The following is a 16,911-nucleotide window of genomic DNA, read 5'->3' as shown; positions in this document are numbered from 1 at the left end:
GGAACCAAGCCAGACGCAAGATCGCGAAGAAACGAGCTCACAGAGGCGCCCGGACACTGGACCAGACGCTGGAGGAAAGCGGCCGGATGCTCTGATCAAGAGGCTCGGCAACAACAGGCGCGACCGGACGCTGGTGACAAATTGACCGAACATAGGACTGCAGTGTCTGATCAAGTACAGAGAGGTTCTAGAGCGGCAAAATTGCAACCGGACGCATCCGGTAGCATGTGACCGGACGCTGGTAGCGTCCGATCAGTTGATCATGGCTCTAACGGTCGGGACGACCGGACACGTCCGATCAGGACAACTTGAGCGTCCGGTCAGTAGCAGAAAAACAGGATTTCGTCCCCAACAGCTACTTTCTCAGAGGGGCTTATAAATAGACCCCCAACCGGCCATTTGAAGAAAATGGAGCTGAGGAAACATATTAAGGGTGTTGATAGACTATTTTAGTGATCTCCACTTGCATAGTGCTTAGTGATTCATTAGGTGATTAGCATAGGTGCTTTGCGAGGTGCTTAGGTTGATTAAACCACTGCTTATACGCTTGCTCTAGGTTTAGGCCTAGTGTTTAGTGAGGTTTGCATACCTCTTACCACTCGGTGCTTGTGCACACCATCGTTGTACATCAGAGGGGCTTATAGTCTTGCGAGATCACACCAACCGCGGTTGTGGTGTGGCCGCCACCGTGTACCGGAGGGAACAAGGCCTGCGGCGTTTCGGCCAAAAGCTTGATAGTGAAGATGGCGGGGAGCATCCGGGAGAGGTTTGTCGGAAGGCACGTCGGAGACCCACTTGCGCGTGGGGAAGGCCTGAGGCTATCCACGGAGTTACTCGACCGGGAGCTTGGCCCTTGCGAGGGATTCCTTGCGAAGGGCTCCAACGAGGACTAGGGGGAAGCTTGAGTGCTTCTCGATACCTCGGTAAAAATACCAGAGTCATCGATGGGAGTTTGCATATCTCTACCTTGCTCTTTAGCTTCCGCATTTACATTGATTGTATTACTCCTTTTGCGGTAGAGATAGCAACACACTAGCAAAACCGTAGTTGCAAATTTAGATAGTTTATCTATTGCATAGGTTTTGCTAAAGTTAGAAAAAGAGGCCATTGTTTAGGAGTTGAATTTTAAGATGCCTAATTCACCCCCCCCCTCTTAGGCGTCACGGTCCCCTTCAGGCCTTTGTCTGGTAGCTGAGCACACTAGAGCCTTGGTGGCTTATGTGGTAGTGCTTGGGAGCCCTCTAACTCACTTGAGCTTTATAATGTTCATCCGATTGAGTGAGTGAGCGATTCTAGTGCGATTGCATCGTGAGGTTGCATCGAGTGGCACTAGGTGATCGAGTTGCAAGCCGGTGGTGCTTGTTACTCTTGGAGGTTGCTACCTCCTAGACGGCTTGGTGGTGGTCTCCGTCGAAGCCCGCAAGAAGCTTGTGCGGTGCTCCGGAGAAGAGCTTTGCGAGGGGCATTGTGCTCTCCCCACGGGAGCCGCGAAGAGCAACTCTAGTAGAGCGAGACATGAAGGGTGACAAGTGGTCCGCCCGGGTCAAGTGCTAGAGCTTGTGGTAAGCACTCCACGTGGGAGAGTGTGACTTGCGGGTCACCACTAGCAAAAGGACCGGCGGCAACCTTGGAGCTTGTCTCAATAGGGACGTAGCGTGTTGGCAAGCACGTGAACCTCGGGAGAAAAATCACCGTGTCAACATTGTTCTTCCTGTTGGTTTGCAATCCCCTTACACAAACTTGTAATTACTTTCATATACATTGTGCTTGTGTAGTTGCTCTTGTAATTAGTTAGCTTGTGTAGCTCACTAGTTACCTTCTTGCTTGTGTAGCATAGAAGTAGCTCCCTTGTGTGACTAATTTGGATTGTGTAACCTTGTTAGTCACATTGCTTAGTTTGACTAGCTAAGTATTTACGCTCACTAATTAGGCATTGGTTGCCTTGTTATTGAGCATTGCTAGTGAGCTTAGGTGGCTTTGTGTTTTTACTTCCTAGCATGTGTAGGAGCTCCCTCATTGCTTGATTACTAGTGGCATAGGTTTGTGTGACCTTGCTTCTAGAATTGATTAGGTGAGCTCTAGCTAGCCCGGCACCTTATTTGCTTAATTAGGATCTTTGCAAGGTGCTCGTGAACTTCGATAGAGGGGTGTAGTCTTGGCTAGACCGATAGTTTTAATTCCGCACTTGTTTCGGTTAGTCGGCGCGATTAAGTCTAAGAAAGGACTATTCACCCCCCCCTCTAGTCTACCATCTCGACCTTATAGAGTCCCTGAAGGTTGGTGTCTAGTCTACCTTTGGAACACTTACATATACAACTTAGTGATATTAATTGTGTTCCCAATGGCCTGGTAGGTAAATACTACCTTGCAGATGTTGGCTATGCAACAAGGAGAGGCTTTCTACCTCCTTTTTGTCAAACTCGTTACCATTTGCGTGAGTGGAGGGGCAATAGAGCGCGGACACAAAATGAGCTATTCAACCTAAGGCACTCATCCCTCCTAGTTACTGTTGAGAGAGCATTTGGGACACTAAAAATCATTTCAAAGTGCTGACAACAAGACCATATTATCCCTTCCCTTCACAAGTACGAGTTGTCATAGCATGTTGTATTCTTCATAACTGGATCTTACAAAGTGGGGGACCTGATGAACTAGTCTATAGCGAACAAAGTTGGTTTGAGAACTATCCCAGAACAGCTGGACGTGTTCAACGAGATTTACGTGAGGAACAGAGGGAAGTACTTCGAGACAGGGATGACATAGCTAATAGTATGTGGAGAAATAGGAACAATGTTAGGCATGTCTGATGTGTGTTGTTCAGTCATCTATGAAACTATTTATTATTTTTGTGTTGCAATGTAAAGTAGTCCTTTTTATTGTATTCATGGATTTCTCTTAATGAAATGTAGTTTCTTTACATGAAGTATCTTAATTACATCCACATAGTCATATGAGGTATATGAATTTTGTAATCTCCGAAAATATTTTAAGTACTGTCACATGCAGGGATGGCAGGAAATAACGTTGTGTGGCAGCCCCAGGTGGTGGAGGACATGCTACGATACTACAAAGAGAAGATACAAGCTGAGGGAAGACTAATGGTTTTTCGTGAGATACATCATGGGGAGTGCGCAAAACAGATTAATGCAAAGTATCAAACAAATTGCACTCAGCGACAAGTTTACCACAAGTATCATAATCTGAAAGTTCAATGAAAGGTTATACTGCAAGCAAAGAATTTAAGTGGAGCAAACTTTGATGATGTTAAGAAAATGATACTTTATGATGAAACAGAGGTTGTTAGGATGCAGAATGTAAGTCTTTCTATCCTTATAAATTTGATTTAGTTATGTTACTTATGTATTATTATAGTGAAGTATGAAATTAAGACCGGACATGTGCAGGACAAAGATCCAAGGGAGAAAATTATAAATGTCCCAATCCATTGCTATGATGAGATGGAATTCATTTTTCAAGACAAGCATGCAACTGGGGAGTTCACTGTTCTACAAGCACCATACGATCTTCCTTCCACTCGGGATGGAGATTTAATTGGTGATAAGAATGCGAATCATGTAGAGGATGTTGACCCAGATTGCCTGCCTGAAGAGGAGGACATCAATAATGGGGGAAGCTCATCTAGTAAGCGTCCTGCTGCTAGCTAGTCTTGTTGCCCACACCTTCGGGTACAAGAGGGAGCGAGAGTGAGAGAAAGAGAGTGTGTGTGCTACCTAGTCTTGTTGCCCACGCCATCGGGTACAAGACGGTTTGTCGGCGCCCACAATACTGTTGACGCCCAGATGCATGTGGTAGACTCCATCGTGTTCTTCTGGTATGGCAAATGTCGGCGCCTACCATACTGTAGGACAAATGTCAGCGCCCACAACATTGTTCGTGTTCTGACATGTTTGGAAGGTTGCAGAGTACCCTTCTGACACAGTCTGGCGGTACTGTCCTATAGGTGTGCAGGGTACGGTCCTCGGTATTGCGGTCGACTTGAGCACCTTACCTTATCTGCTCCGCCTGATTTCTTGGGTCCTCACCGAGCGGGGATCCCCGGCCGGCCATTCCCAGTCGGCTCCGACCGCACCGGTCAGAGAAGAGCCGTAAGCAGAGGTTCAGTGTATTCCCGGTCGGAAAAGCGGGTCGGAGTTGGAAGCGAGTGTCGTCCCCTCCTTGGCCAGGCCTTCCGGTCGGAGAAGCGGGTCGGAGTCGAAAGCGAGCGTCGTCCCCTCCTTAGGTAGGCCTTCCGGTCAGAGAAGCGGGTCGGAGCCAGAAGCGAGCATAGTCCCCTCCTTGGCTAGGCCTTCCGGTCGGAGACTGGATCGCTCTTCCGGCCTGTCGTTAGGTATCTGGGCCGGCCCAGGAGTTGTGCGTCATTTGTAATGCCATCTACTGGGCCGAGCTTTTGCTGGGAAGCAGGCCCATTAGGGACTCCGGGTTTATGAACCCGACACATATGCATAACGTTGGAGCTTGTAACTAATAATAGTAAGTTTATGGTCCAAAAAACATATATTTTTTTGAGCCGGGACGAATATACTATAAATTTTCAGTTATTAAATTAAAGCCTTATATAATGTGTTTGCTCATGTACATGGTTTGTGCTAACGTTGTGCTCACATACATAGTTCAGTGTAAACTATGAGGATTCAGCTGTCTCTTAGGAACAAGGAGAAGAATAGACAATTAGTTGCACCGAAAAGAGGCAGATTTGTGCTTACGTACATAGATCGGTGTAAACTATGGGCATTCAGCTGTCTCCTTTTAAGAACAAGGAGAAGAACAGACAATTGGTAGCACTGAGAAGAGGCAGTCTTGTGCTCACCTTTGTGTTCACGTACATAGTTCAGTGTAAACTATGGGCATTCAGATGTCTCCTTAGGAACAAGGAGAAGAATAGACAATATAGCACCGAGAAGAGGTAGACGTGTGTGCTCACGTACATAGTTCAGTGTAAACTATGGGCATTCAGCTGTCTCCTTAGGAACAAGGATAAGAACAGACAATCAGTGGCACCAAGAAGAGGTAGACTGTGTGCATTGTTGTGGTCGACAAAATGCTTACATTGTTTTCACCGAGAGTATGCAAGCTACTATACAAATGTCGTTGTGTATATATACACACATTTACATAGAGCACGCATCATCGCTATAGTCTACTGCTTTCTTCTTCTTCTTCTCTGGAGGTTGTCATGTTTTTTTTTTTTTGCTAGTTATTGCTTTAAAAAATGTTCCTTTTAACATTTTAGTTGGTTTATGGCCTGGAGCAATCGATTAAGACATCTGCTTAGTATGAAAGTAGGATGTCTATTGCAGTACCAAGTTTATTCTTGCCAAATTAAAGATGATAGCATTAGTTCGAAACAACATGTTATGTTAATTTCTATTGATTTTGTCAGTGTTGCTCGATTATTGATGCTTATTGGTATTATACCAGTTTCAAAAGAGAGAAAAGCTAAGGATAGTACGTGATCATGGCTGCCCAGAAGACAACATGGCCCGAACTGGTTGGCGAGGACCTTGAAGATGTAGTGCTCCAAATCAAGAGTGACCGGAGGGATGTAAAGGGTAGTTGGTGTACCTTTGAATGATGCTCAACCTTCACCCGCCCCTCAATGAGTTGTACGGGTTGTTCTTTACTACGCCATCGACAGTGGCGAATCTAGAATTTTGTCTCAGGGTATGCCGCCAAAAAAATTTCATATACAATTCGGTAAATCCATTTCAGCAATTCGGTAATAATTGTAAAATTGACAACATGATTCAGTATATATGCACTAAATAACACAATAAGGCTTAAATTCATGGATTAAGTTCAAACCATCCACTAAGTATAGTATAAATAGTTCAAAAGCCATATCAATAATTGAAATAAGGCATAAAAGAGAACCATAGACTTACAATGCTATTTTTGTGACTATTTTATTCGACGCTTTCGAAGGGACATAAATGTATTGATTATATCATCTTCATCAACTTCAAAGAAAATATCCCGCTCAATGAAAGTGGCTAGACAGTCATCCAAAAGACTATCTCCCATCTTATTTCTTAACTTTGTTTTCACAAAAACCATTGCAGAAAATACCCTTTCAACACTTGCCGTTGCCACAGGTAGAAGCAATACCAATTTGAGGAGCTCATAAACCATATCGTACACTTTGTGCCTCTTTGTTTCAACAAGCTTAACTGAGAGATCAATAATATTGTCTAGACCTTTGAAGCTATCATCATGTCTCATGTCATCAATATAATTATCTAGCTGCAACTCAAGTTTGAGCAAATTATTATTTGAGAACTCCTTTGGGTAGAACTCAGCTAGTCTACGTAGCTTCTGTGCATCAAAAGAAGCAAATAACTTGGAAGGACTGAAGGCCGACATACAAGACAACAACTCCATATTAATCTCATCAAACCGATTATCAAGTTCTTGACTTATTTGATCAATGACACCAACATATACTTCTCTTCTAAAGTGGTCATCATTGGTTTGTTTTTGGGCATGAGCTTTCCTTGCTGATTTTCCATAAGGAACATAATCACCATCCATAGCAGAAACTTCAACACCATGTTTATCGCAAAATGAAGTGACCTTCTCAAGAAAATTATCCCAACCATCATACCTCAATTCTTCCATTCTTTTCTTTGCCACATTAACAAGTGATATTGCATTAAGAATATCTTGGTCCCTTCTTTGCAAACACTCAGATAACTCATTTGTATATCCAAGAATAATATACATTAAGTGTGCAAAGAAAACAAACTCAATGTTCTCAAATGCTCCGGTCACAAAATGTATTTTGGTCCAATCATCCTTATACGCAGGATCATCCCCAAGATCAACCAGTACATCATGGATTGCTTCATACATAGTAATGATGTTGCATACAGTTTTGTAATGAGATCCCCATCGAGTATCTCTAGGCCTAGGCAAACCCATCTCTTGATGTAATCCAGTTCTAGATTTAATTTCACCGCAGTCAAGTGTTTTCTTGACACTCTCAAGGCTAGCATTTCTAAGCATGTCATGACACTTACAGGAAACTCCAACAATATTCAATAAGATAGATATTTGATCAAAAAAAGTCTCGCAATCAGTATTTCCCTTGGCAACAGCAACAAGAACCAATTGGAGTTGATGGGCAAAACAATTAATATAATAAGCAGAAGGTGATTCTTGCATGATCAATGTTTTCAACCCTTTAATATCTCCTTTCATGTTGCTAGCCCCATCATATCCTTGACCACGGATTTGAGTCATAGTCAAGCCATGACTAACAAGTAAAGCATCAATTGCATCCTTAAGTGATAAAGAGGTAGTATCATCTACATGAACAACTCCAATAAAATGCTCACATGGCCTTCCCAATTTATCAACATAACGCAAGCAAAGAGCTAGTTGTTCTTTATGTGATATATCACTAGACTCATCAGCTAAAATTGCATAGGGCTCATCACCAAGTTGTTCAATTATTTTCTTTCTAGTTTCTAGGGCACAACAGTGAATAATTTGCTTTTGTATGTCTAGGCTAGTTAAGGTACAATTACCTAAAGCATTGTCCAAAACATACTTCTTCACTTCTTCACTATTTCTGGCAAGAAATTTCAAAAGTTCAATGAAGTTCCCTCTGTTGCTAGATTCTTCACTTTCATCATGTCCATGAAACGCCAACCCTTGATGCAAAAGAAACTTGATACACCTAAGTGAATAAGTCAACCTTTTCTTATAAAGACGAAGATCCTCATCACTCCACTTCTCAATATTATAATCAATTGCTACCTTGGGATTTGTAAAGCCAATGTATCTCTCTTGAGCTGCAATATGTGCCTTAGACCCCATATGTTTGCGAAGTGCTTTCTCTCCTATATTCCAATTCTTCCAGCCATCAACAGTAAATGTGTCTAACCCAGTACCCTTCTTGAACAAATAGCATATGAAGCAAAACACAACATCCTTCTTAATACTATACTCAAGCCAATCATTATTACACATCCAACAATAGTGAATCCCCGATCCCTATCTGAAATCTTTCTTTTTGGAAAATCATGTGCAAAAGGTTTGAATGGACCTTTAATAATATATGCTCTTCGAATTGCATCTTGATCATTAACAGGATATTTTAGAATAGGATGTCTTTCACCTGGATCATGTGGAAGGCGATTGATGTCATAAACTCGTGGCAGTGAAGACGGTTGTGGCGGTGGCAAAGGATTTACAATTTCCTCAACTACTCTCTCATGAATCTGCTCTTCCACCACAGGTTCAATCGGATCAGGATTAGAAGTAGCAGCAGCTGCCGCAGCCATCTTCTTTGCTGCATGCTTTTGAAAAAGAGATGCAATGTCCCCGTTTCTCTTCATAACTGCATAAATATTACAAAGAACACAATGCCAAATAATTAAAAAAATTGTGCTTGCACGATTGAACTCTCACATACGATTATGGATCACTCACATGATATGAGTACTGAACAAAAGATCAATCAAGATCGACTCTGATGTTGAGAAAAATCCTTCACCTCATCGCGTGATAGATGATTCTATAATTTTAGCACTAAGCAATCAGCAATTAGCCAATGTATCTCTCTTGTTGTTGTCGTGGTAGTGATAGTTGTAGTAGTATTAGTTGTAGTAGTAGTGCTAGTGGTAGTTGTAGTAGTAGAACTAGTGGTAGTAGTAGTAGTAGAACTAGTGGTAAAAGTAGTAGAAGTAGTGGTAGTAGTAGTAGTAGAACTAGTGGTAGTAGTAGTAGCAATAGTGATAGTAGTAGTAGTAGTAGCAATAGTGGAAGTAGTAGTAGGAGTAGTGATACTACTTGGATATATTCTTCTGCATGGATTGATATCCAAACTACATGGCTTCTCTTGAGACATATGTGCTTGTCGGCCATCGGGCCGTTGTTTTTTGCAGGTTTTGGAACACCATGTAGATGCAATTGATGGTTACATTACTCGTTGATACATATGTTAGAGGATGGATGACCGTCAGTGGATGTACACGGGCTGCAGAAGTCAGAGTGGTTACACCACGGAATGGATGAACAAGACCGATGCTTTCTTGAACTGTGCTTTTGGCAAGGCTGCTAAAGGATATTGTCTAGTTTTGTGTCCCTGCAGCAAATGTGGAAACAGGAGAAGGGTAAACAAGGTGGAAATGGGTAAACATCTTGTGAAGCATGGATTTATGCCAGAGTACACCCGGTGGGTCCACCATGGTGAAGCCCATTGTATTAGAGAGGAGGTGGTGAGACCACGGGTGGAGGCTTTTGACGCTGATGCCGGGGTAGCAGACATGTTAGATGACTTTCACCAAGGACAGTTCGATGAGGGACGTGAGAAGGAGGAGATGGAGGCAACTGCATAGGCGTTCTATGACATGATGGACTCGGCACATAAACCCCTTCAAGATCGGTCAATAGTGTCTCAATTAGATGCCATTGGACGCTTAATGGGGTTGAAGTCCGAGTTAAACTTGAGTCAACCTGGCTTTGATAAGATGTTGGCCGTGATTGGCACCCTGCTTCCGGAGGGCCACATTCTGCCAAAGAGCATGTATGAGTCATAGAAACTCCTTCGTGCACTTAAGATGCCATATGAGCAGATACATGCTTGTTCGAAGGGGTGCGTCCTATTTAGGAAAGAACACGAGCATGCAAAGTTCTGTCCAAAGTGTAAATCCTCTAGGTACCTGGAGGTAGACTCTGATGATGGCTAGAAGAGGCAACTTACAATCCTTGTGAAAATCCTACGGTATCTTCCGTTCCTACCAAGGATCCAACGGCTATACATGACCAAGGAATCCGCGAAATAGATGACATGGCACAAAAATGGCAAATAGTATAATCCTGACAAGATGGTACATCCATCCGATGGTGAAGCTTGGATCCGCTTTAATGACAAAGATCATGACAATGTAGATGAGGCTCATAATGTACATCCACGCTGCGTGAGGAGGAGCTGGAGGAGGAGGTGGCGCCCATGGACGAGTTGGACGAGGAGCTGGTTCGGCAGACGGATGAGGAGGAGGGGATGATATGATGAAACCCTGCACCGTGGATGATGACTGGTGCCAAAGTTCATGCTCAGATAGATGCTCTCGTGCCTAATGAAGAAGGTGGTTTTGTGGGATATGGTGAGCAACATATGTGGACTCATATCTCGGGCATGACGAGGCTCCCCTATTTCGATGACCTTCTTCTGCCACATAACATTGATGTAATGCACACTGAAAAGAATGTTGCTGAGGCACTTTGGGCAACACTCATGGACACTAAAAAGTCTAAGGACAACCCTAAGGCTAGAGTGGACCTGGCAACATTGTGCGATAGACCAAATCAAGAGATGCAGCCTCCTAGTCGTGGCAAGACCTGGAGAAGGCCTAAGGCCGATTTCGTCTTGAAAAGGACCAAAGGAGGGAAGTACTTGAATGGATCAAGATGCTAATGTTCCTTGATGGGTATGCAGCGAATCTAAAGAGGGGAGTGAACTTAGGCACTCTGCGAGTCAACGGGATGAAGAGTCATGACTACCACATATGGATTGAGCAGCTTCTTTCGGCGATGGTTCGAGGCTATGTCCTGGAGCATGTCTGGCAAGTGCTAGTAGAGTTGAGCTACTTATTCCGCCAGCTTTGTGCCAAGGAGCTCTCTCGGACCGTCATTGATGACTTGGAAAAAGCGGCACCCGTGTTGCTCTATAAGTTGGAGAAGATCTTTCCACCTGGCTGCTTCTTGCCGATGCAGCATTTGATTGTGCACCTCCCGTATGAGGCATGGATGGGGGGGTGTGCACAACCGTTGGTGATATCCAATCGAGAGATGTCTGAAGACTCTTCGGAAAAAAATGTAGAAATAAAGCCAAAATTGAGGCTTCCATTGCCGAGGCATACATTCTAGAGGAGGTGTCGAACTTCACAGAGAAATACTACACTAAGAACCTTCCTAGCATTTATAATCCACCCCCTCGTTATAATGCTAGCGAAAATGAATCGAACCTCAGCCTTTTCCAAGGGCAACTCGAAAGCGCAAGTGCATTGACCACTAAGCAATTGAAAAATGAAGAGTGGCGCAGTATCATGCTATATGTGTTGACAAACCTTGTCGAGGTGCAGTCATTCATTGGGTAAGTTCTGAACGAACTTGTTTCATTTCGCCGTATGTCCTTGTTTCTTTGTCCAACCCCCTTGTTTCTCGTTGGTACAGGGAATTTCTTCGTCAATCCTAGCATGGATCAAGGCAACCTACCCCGCAAGAAAATGATACCCTTCTTTCACGGGGTGCGGGACCAAAGAGCCCCGATTTCATTTGTTGGTTCAAACAGAAAGCCCAAACTGATGTGCCTATAAGTGACGAGCTAAGACAGGTTGCAAACGGCTGTGCCGTTAGGGTCAAGTCATTTACCGGTTATGACGTGAATGGCTATCGTTTTCACATAGCAAGCTACGAGTAGAGTCGGCCCAATCGAAAAACCACAAACATTGGAGTTGTTACGCCCGGCACTGATGGACTCGACTATTATGGAAGAATTGAAGAAATCTATGAACTATCATTCTATGGTTCCAAACCTCTTACTCCTGTCATATTCAAATGCCACTGGTTTCATCCTGGTGTAACGAGACGGACCCCTAAGCTTGGGCTAGTCGAGATTCGATAGGATTCCATCTATCCAGGAAAAGATGTCTACATTGTGGCTCAATAGGCCGTCCAGGTTTATTATACGTCATACGTGTGCAAAGACACCGAGCATCTTAAGGGTTGGTCTATTGTGCACAAGGTATCACCACACGGTAAACTACCTATCCCAAACGATGAAGATTACAACTTCAACCCAAACACATATGATGGAGAGTTCTATCAAGAAGAGGGGCTACAAGGGAGGTTTGACATAGACTTAACCAAAGAGATAGGAATGGAAGTAGACAACGAAAGGGATGATGACGAGGACGCTGGAGACGAGGTGCGAAATCTAAAGGACATACAAATGCTTGAGCGATTACGTTTAGGCAATGACAATGAAGACAACATTCCTCCTTCGGATAGTGTTGATGAGTTGAACAATGTTGATAGTGATGATGAGACATATGATCCAGCTAATCTCAATCATGAAGATTATTTCTAATACATGTAATACTATGTTTTTTGTAATTATGTTTTGATCATTTTTGCATATATATCTAATACATCTATTACTATGTTTTTTGTAATTATGTTTTGTTCATTTTTGCACATATTTCTAATTACATCTTGTTTTTCTTTTTTATTGCAGGTGATTGAACAAAGATGGCAGGCGACCGTCAAAGGTCTGTGAACTCGATTTACCAAAGACCATGCCAGCTGTAGGAGGAGGCGGAGGGGGCGGTGGAGGGATCGGACAGGAGGAGGAGGAGGAGGACCGCCAGCCGTAGGAGGGGGTCGTCTCCTCCCACGCCGCGTGAGGAGGACCGCCAGCCGCAGGAGGAGGTGGCGCCCGTGGACGAGTCAGACGAGGAGCTGGTTAGGCAGATGGACGAGGAGGAGGAGGAGGAGGAGGGGGAGGCAGCAGGCATGGGTTCCGCTCCCTCCGACTCCTCTTCGAGTGTCTACTTGCGAGGTCCCACGAGCCTCCCACAAGTTCCGCTTCCTCACCAACGCCCAGTGATTCGCCTCGAAGGGCAAAAGTAAGTAACTTTATATGTTATCACCACTACTTCATATGATATGATGAAAACACTAATAATTTTTCTTAATCACTTGTGCAGGAACAGGGTGGTTGTGTCGGGTGGTAGCGCACGGCTAGTCAACGGCATCCCGGGTCTTCTATGCAGGCAACACTTCCCCGGCATTGTCATGTACGCATCGAAGACGAAGCCGGCCTACTCGTTTGACCACTACGCCGTCGCCCCCGATGCAGAGTACCCCAACAAGGCGGCGCGGGTGAAGGCAAAGTTTTGGGTAAGTCTCCCTCGCACAACATTGCTCAATACGTCGCATTCATTGGACTTTTCTTGAAATAATGAATGGATACATCGCTTTTGTATGCAGACTTATTACAGATACGAGGAGGGATTTGAGGCCAGGGCGGAGCAGGTGACTACCAAAGCCTGTAAAAAACTCGTCACCGACATGCATCACAAGGCATGCATCCAGGCCATCGTAACCTACTACGGGTTGAAGCTTGGAGAGAGGAAAACCAAGAAAGATGCAAGAGAGATGCAACTGACCTGGGAGCAGTACCTTGAGGTAAATGAAGAACATCAATATTGATTCGTTTTGAGATTAAGTTGGTTTAATTTTATCTTCTTATATGTCCATTACTTGATGACGTGTAGATGATTCCCTAGTGGTGCCAAGCGTATCCTGAGTGCTGGGCGATGATGGTGGAGAGGTGGTTCACGGAGGAGTACCTCAAGATGTTCAGGGATGCCCGAGACCATCGTTTGCAGATGCAAGGTCCAGCACACCATCAAGGCAGCCGCAGCCTCATCGGATACAAACAAGCATGGATACGCGAATTCATTTATCTATTGTGACGCTCAGTTCTGCCTGATTTCTAATCATCGTACTGTCTTTCTCGTAGTCGGCGTCACATAGTGGCCAGGCTTGCTCGGACTTCTAGACATGGTGTATGGCCCACAAGGGCAAGGCGACGTCCGGCGTCTCCTTCAACCTAGAGGACCTGCTCGAGGCATACACGAACCCGAGCGTCCACTCCCACATCAGTGAGTACACTGAGGTGGCGAGGTCGCTCCATGGGTCAGACCACGATCCGAGCACCCAGGACTTCGATGGAGAGGCCGTCATGAGGGCGGGGCAAGGCAAGAAGCATGGGCGGTTCTGGCTTGGTGACGGCGTCATCAACACGGCCTCTACTCCCTCTCTCCCAGATCCGAGCACGGAGCACGAGCGAGAGCCTGGCCATTCGCACACGGACAACCGCTGCATAGCACTGGGTCGATGCACTCGAGGTTATTCCTGTTTTACTCGTCATACATTGATCTTTACACACCTTAATTAGCTTTGCATTATAGAAAGATTGGAGTGAAATATTGCAGGCCTGGCTGGAACAAGAAATGAGGCAACGTCAGGAGTTGGCGGCCCAGCTGGACGCCGATCGGACCGAGCGGTAGGCCCAGGCGCAGAGGCTGATAGACATTATGGAGTTCCTATAAGGGCTTGGGCAACGTGTGGGCTTCTCTCTGCCAGCTGGGCTGTTGGTTCCACCTCCGCCTCCACGTGCTGCAGCTGCAGCTACTCCTGTGAGTATGAAAGTTTTTTACTTTCGCTTGTGCTTTGCTTGTATGGCATATACCTTCCTAGATTAGCTATCCAAATAATCTTGTCTCACATGCAATCTTTACTTCTTCGTGCAATCTCCATCTGACAGTGGTTCGAATAATCCACCTCATGCACCTCCGAATGATGGAGCTGGGCCTTCACCACAGTCGCAGTGGCCGAGATGAGTGCACGTTGTATTTTTTCATTTGTTGTTCACTTGGTGATGGACTTGTGATATATTTGTGTTGCACTTGTGGACTTTGATGGACTTGTGGATTTATTTGGATGGACTTGAGCACTTATTATTATATATGTGATATATATTGTGATGGATGTGATATGTGCGGATGGATGTGTGGATGGATGAGATATATATGTGATGGATGAGATATATATGTGATATATGTTTGTATGAATTTATTTGTCATGATGGAATATAAAAAAATAAAAAATTGCCGTTTTGGGTCACTTTGCCGAGTGCTGCACTCAGCAAAGGACCCCTTTGCCGAGTGCCATGGTCACAGCACTCGGCAAACCTGATAAAATGGACGCTCGGAAAACCGTTTTTCCAGCTTTGCCGAGTGCCATGACCATGGCACTCGGCAAAGATTTTTTAAAAAAAAATTCAAAATTTGCCGAGTGCCAGACAGAGGGCACTCGGCAAAGAAATTTTTTTTAAAAAAAAATTCAAACTTTGCCGAGTGCCAGCCAGAGGACACTCGGCAAAGAAATGTTTTTTAAAAAAAATTCATACTTTGTCGAGTGCCATCCAGAGGGCACTCGGCAAAGAAATTTTTTTAAAAAATACAAATTTTGCCGAGTGCCAGCCAGAGGGCACTCAGCAAAGAATTTAAAAAAGAAATTCAAACTTTGCCGAGCGCCGGCCAGGGGCACTCGGCAAAGAATTTTTTTTAAAAAAAATAAAAAATCTTTGCCGAGTGCCTGCAGGGTTGGCACTCGGCAAAGAGACCATCAACGGGGCTGGCGCCGTGACAGTCGCTTTTCTTTGCTGAGTGCCCCCGAGGCTCTCGGCAAAGCCTTTGCCGAGTGCCCGATAAAAGACACTCGGCAAAGAGGGCTTTACCGATCAATTTTTTACCGTATGTTCTTTGTCGAGTGCCGCACTCGGCAAAGGCTTTGCCGAGTGTAATTTGGCCTTTGCCGAGTGCCTCAGGCACTCGACAAAGAACCTGAATCCAGTTGTGAATAGTTGTAACATTGTATGAATCTACTCACCGCTGTTCAGGCTTTACCTACTGGTTTTCCCTTGTTTGATGACCAACGCAGGTACACCGAGCTACTCAAGAGAGAGAAAGCGGCCCTGGAGCGCCAAGTCTATGATCTCCAGAAGACACTCGCAGTTGCTTAACAGCGCCGAGCGGATGTAGAGGGAGAGTTGACCGAAGGAGCCGTTACAGCTATTGGACGTGTGATTGCAGTGGCGAATCTAGAATTTTGTCTCAGGGTATGCCGCCAAAAAATTTTCATATACAATTCGGTAAATCCATTTCAGTAATTCGGTAATAATTGTAAAATTGACAACATGATTCAGTATATATTTACTAAATAACACAATAAGGCTTAAATTCATGGATTAAGTTCAAACCATCAACTAAGTATATAGTACAAACAGTTCAAAAGCCATATCAATAATTGAAATAAGGCATAAAAGAGAACCAGAGACTTACAATGATATTTTTGTGACTAGTTTATTCGACGCTTTCGAAGGGACATAAATGTATTGATTATATCATCTTCATCAACTTCAAAGAAAATATCCTGCTCAATGAAAGTGACTAGACAGTCATCCAGAAGACTATCTCCCATCTTATTTCTTAACTTTGTTTTCACAAAAACCATTGCAGAAAATACCCTTTCAACACTTGCCGTTGCCACAGGTATAAGCAATACCAATTTGAGGAGCTCATAAACTACATCGTACACTTTGTGCCTCTTTGTTTCAACAAGCTTAACTGAGAGATCAACAATATTGTCTAGACCTTTGAAGCTATCATCATGTCTCATGTCATCAATATAATTATCTAGCTGCAACTCAAGTTTGAGCAAATTATTATTTGAGAACTCCTTTGGGTAGAACTCAGCTAGTCTACGTAGCTTTTGTGCATCAAAAGAAGTAAATGACTTGGAAGGACTGAAGGCCGACATACAAGACAACAACTCCATATTAATCTCATCAAAGCGATTATAAAGTTCTTGACTTATTTGATCAATGACACCAATATATACTTCTCTTCTAAAGTGGTCATCATTGGTTTGCTTTTGGGCATGAGCTTTCCTTGCTGATTTTCCATAAGGAACATAATTACCATCCATAGCAGGAACTTCAACACCATGTTTATCGCAAAATGAAGTGACCTTCTCAAGAAAATTATCCCAACCATCATACCTCAATTCTTGCATTCTTTTCTTTGCCACATTAACAAGTGATATTGCATTAAGAATATCTTGGTCCCTTCTTTGCAAACACTCAGATAACTCATTTGTATATCAAGAATAATATACATTAAGTGTGCAAAGAAAACAAACTCAAAGTTCTCAAACGCTCCGGTCACAAAATGTATTCTGGTCCAATCATCCTTATATGCAGGATCATCCCCAAGATCAACCAGTACATCATGGATTGCTTCATACATAGTAATG

General features: G+C 43.9%; 1 protein-coding gene across 1 annotated transcript; it reads right to left on the bottom strand.

The window, feature by feature from the left end:
* Positions 1 to 3,141: 3,141 nt before the first annotated feature.
* Positions 3,142 to 12,542, bottom strand: LOC136480141 (uncharacterized). The gene is made up of 5 exons (XM_066477779.1): positions 12,323 to 12,542; positions 8,217 to 8,362; positions 7,548 to 7,914; positions 6,384 to 7,325; positions 3,142 to 3,200 (listed from the first exon to the last, which is right to left on the bottom strand). Exons 1-5 carry the CDS (start codon positions 12,540 to 12,542, stop codon positions 3,142 to 3,144), a joined length of 1,734 nt encoding a protein of 577 aa, XP_066333876.1.
* Positions 12,543 to 16,911: the final 4,369 nt, after the last annotated feature.

Source organism: Miscanthus floridulus, chromosome 9, assembly GCF_019320115.1.
Source record: "Miscanthus floridulus cultivar M001 chromosome 9, ASM1932011v1, whole genome shotgun sequence".
NCBI lineage: Eukaryota > Viridiplantae > Streptophyta > Magnoliopsida > Poales > Poaceae > Miscanthus > Miscanthus floridulus.
Note: the sequence above shows the minus strand (reverse complement) of the source record. Positions and strands in the feature narration are given on the sequence as shown.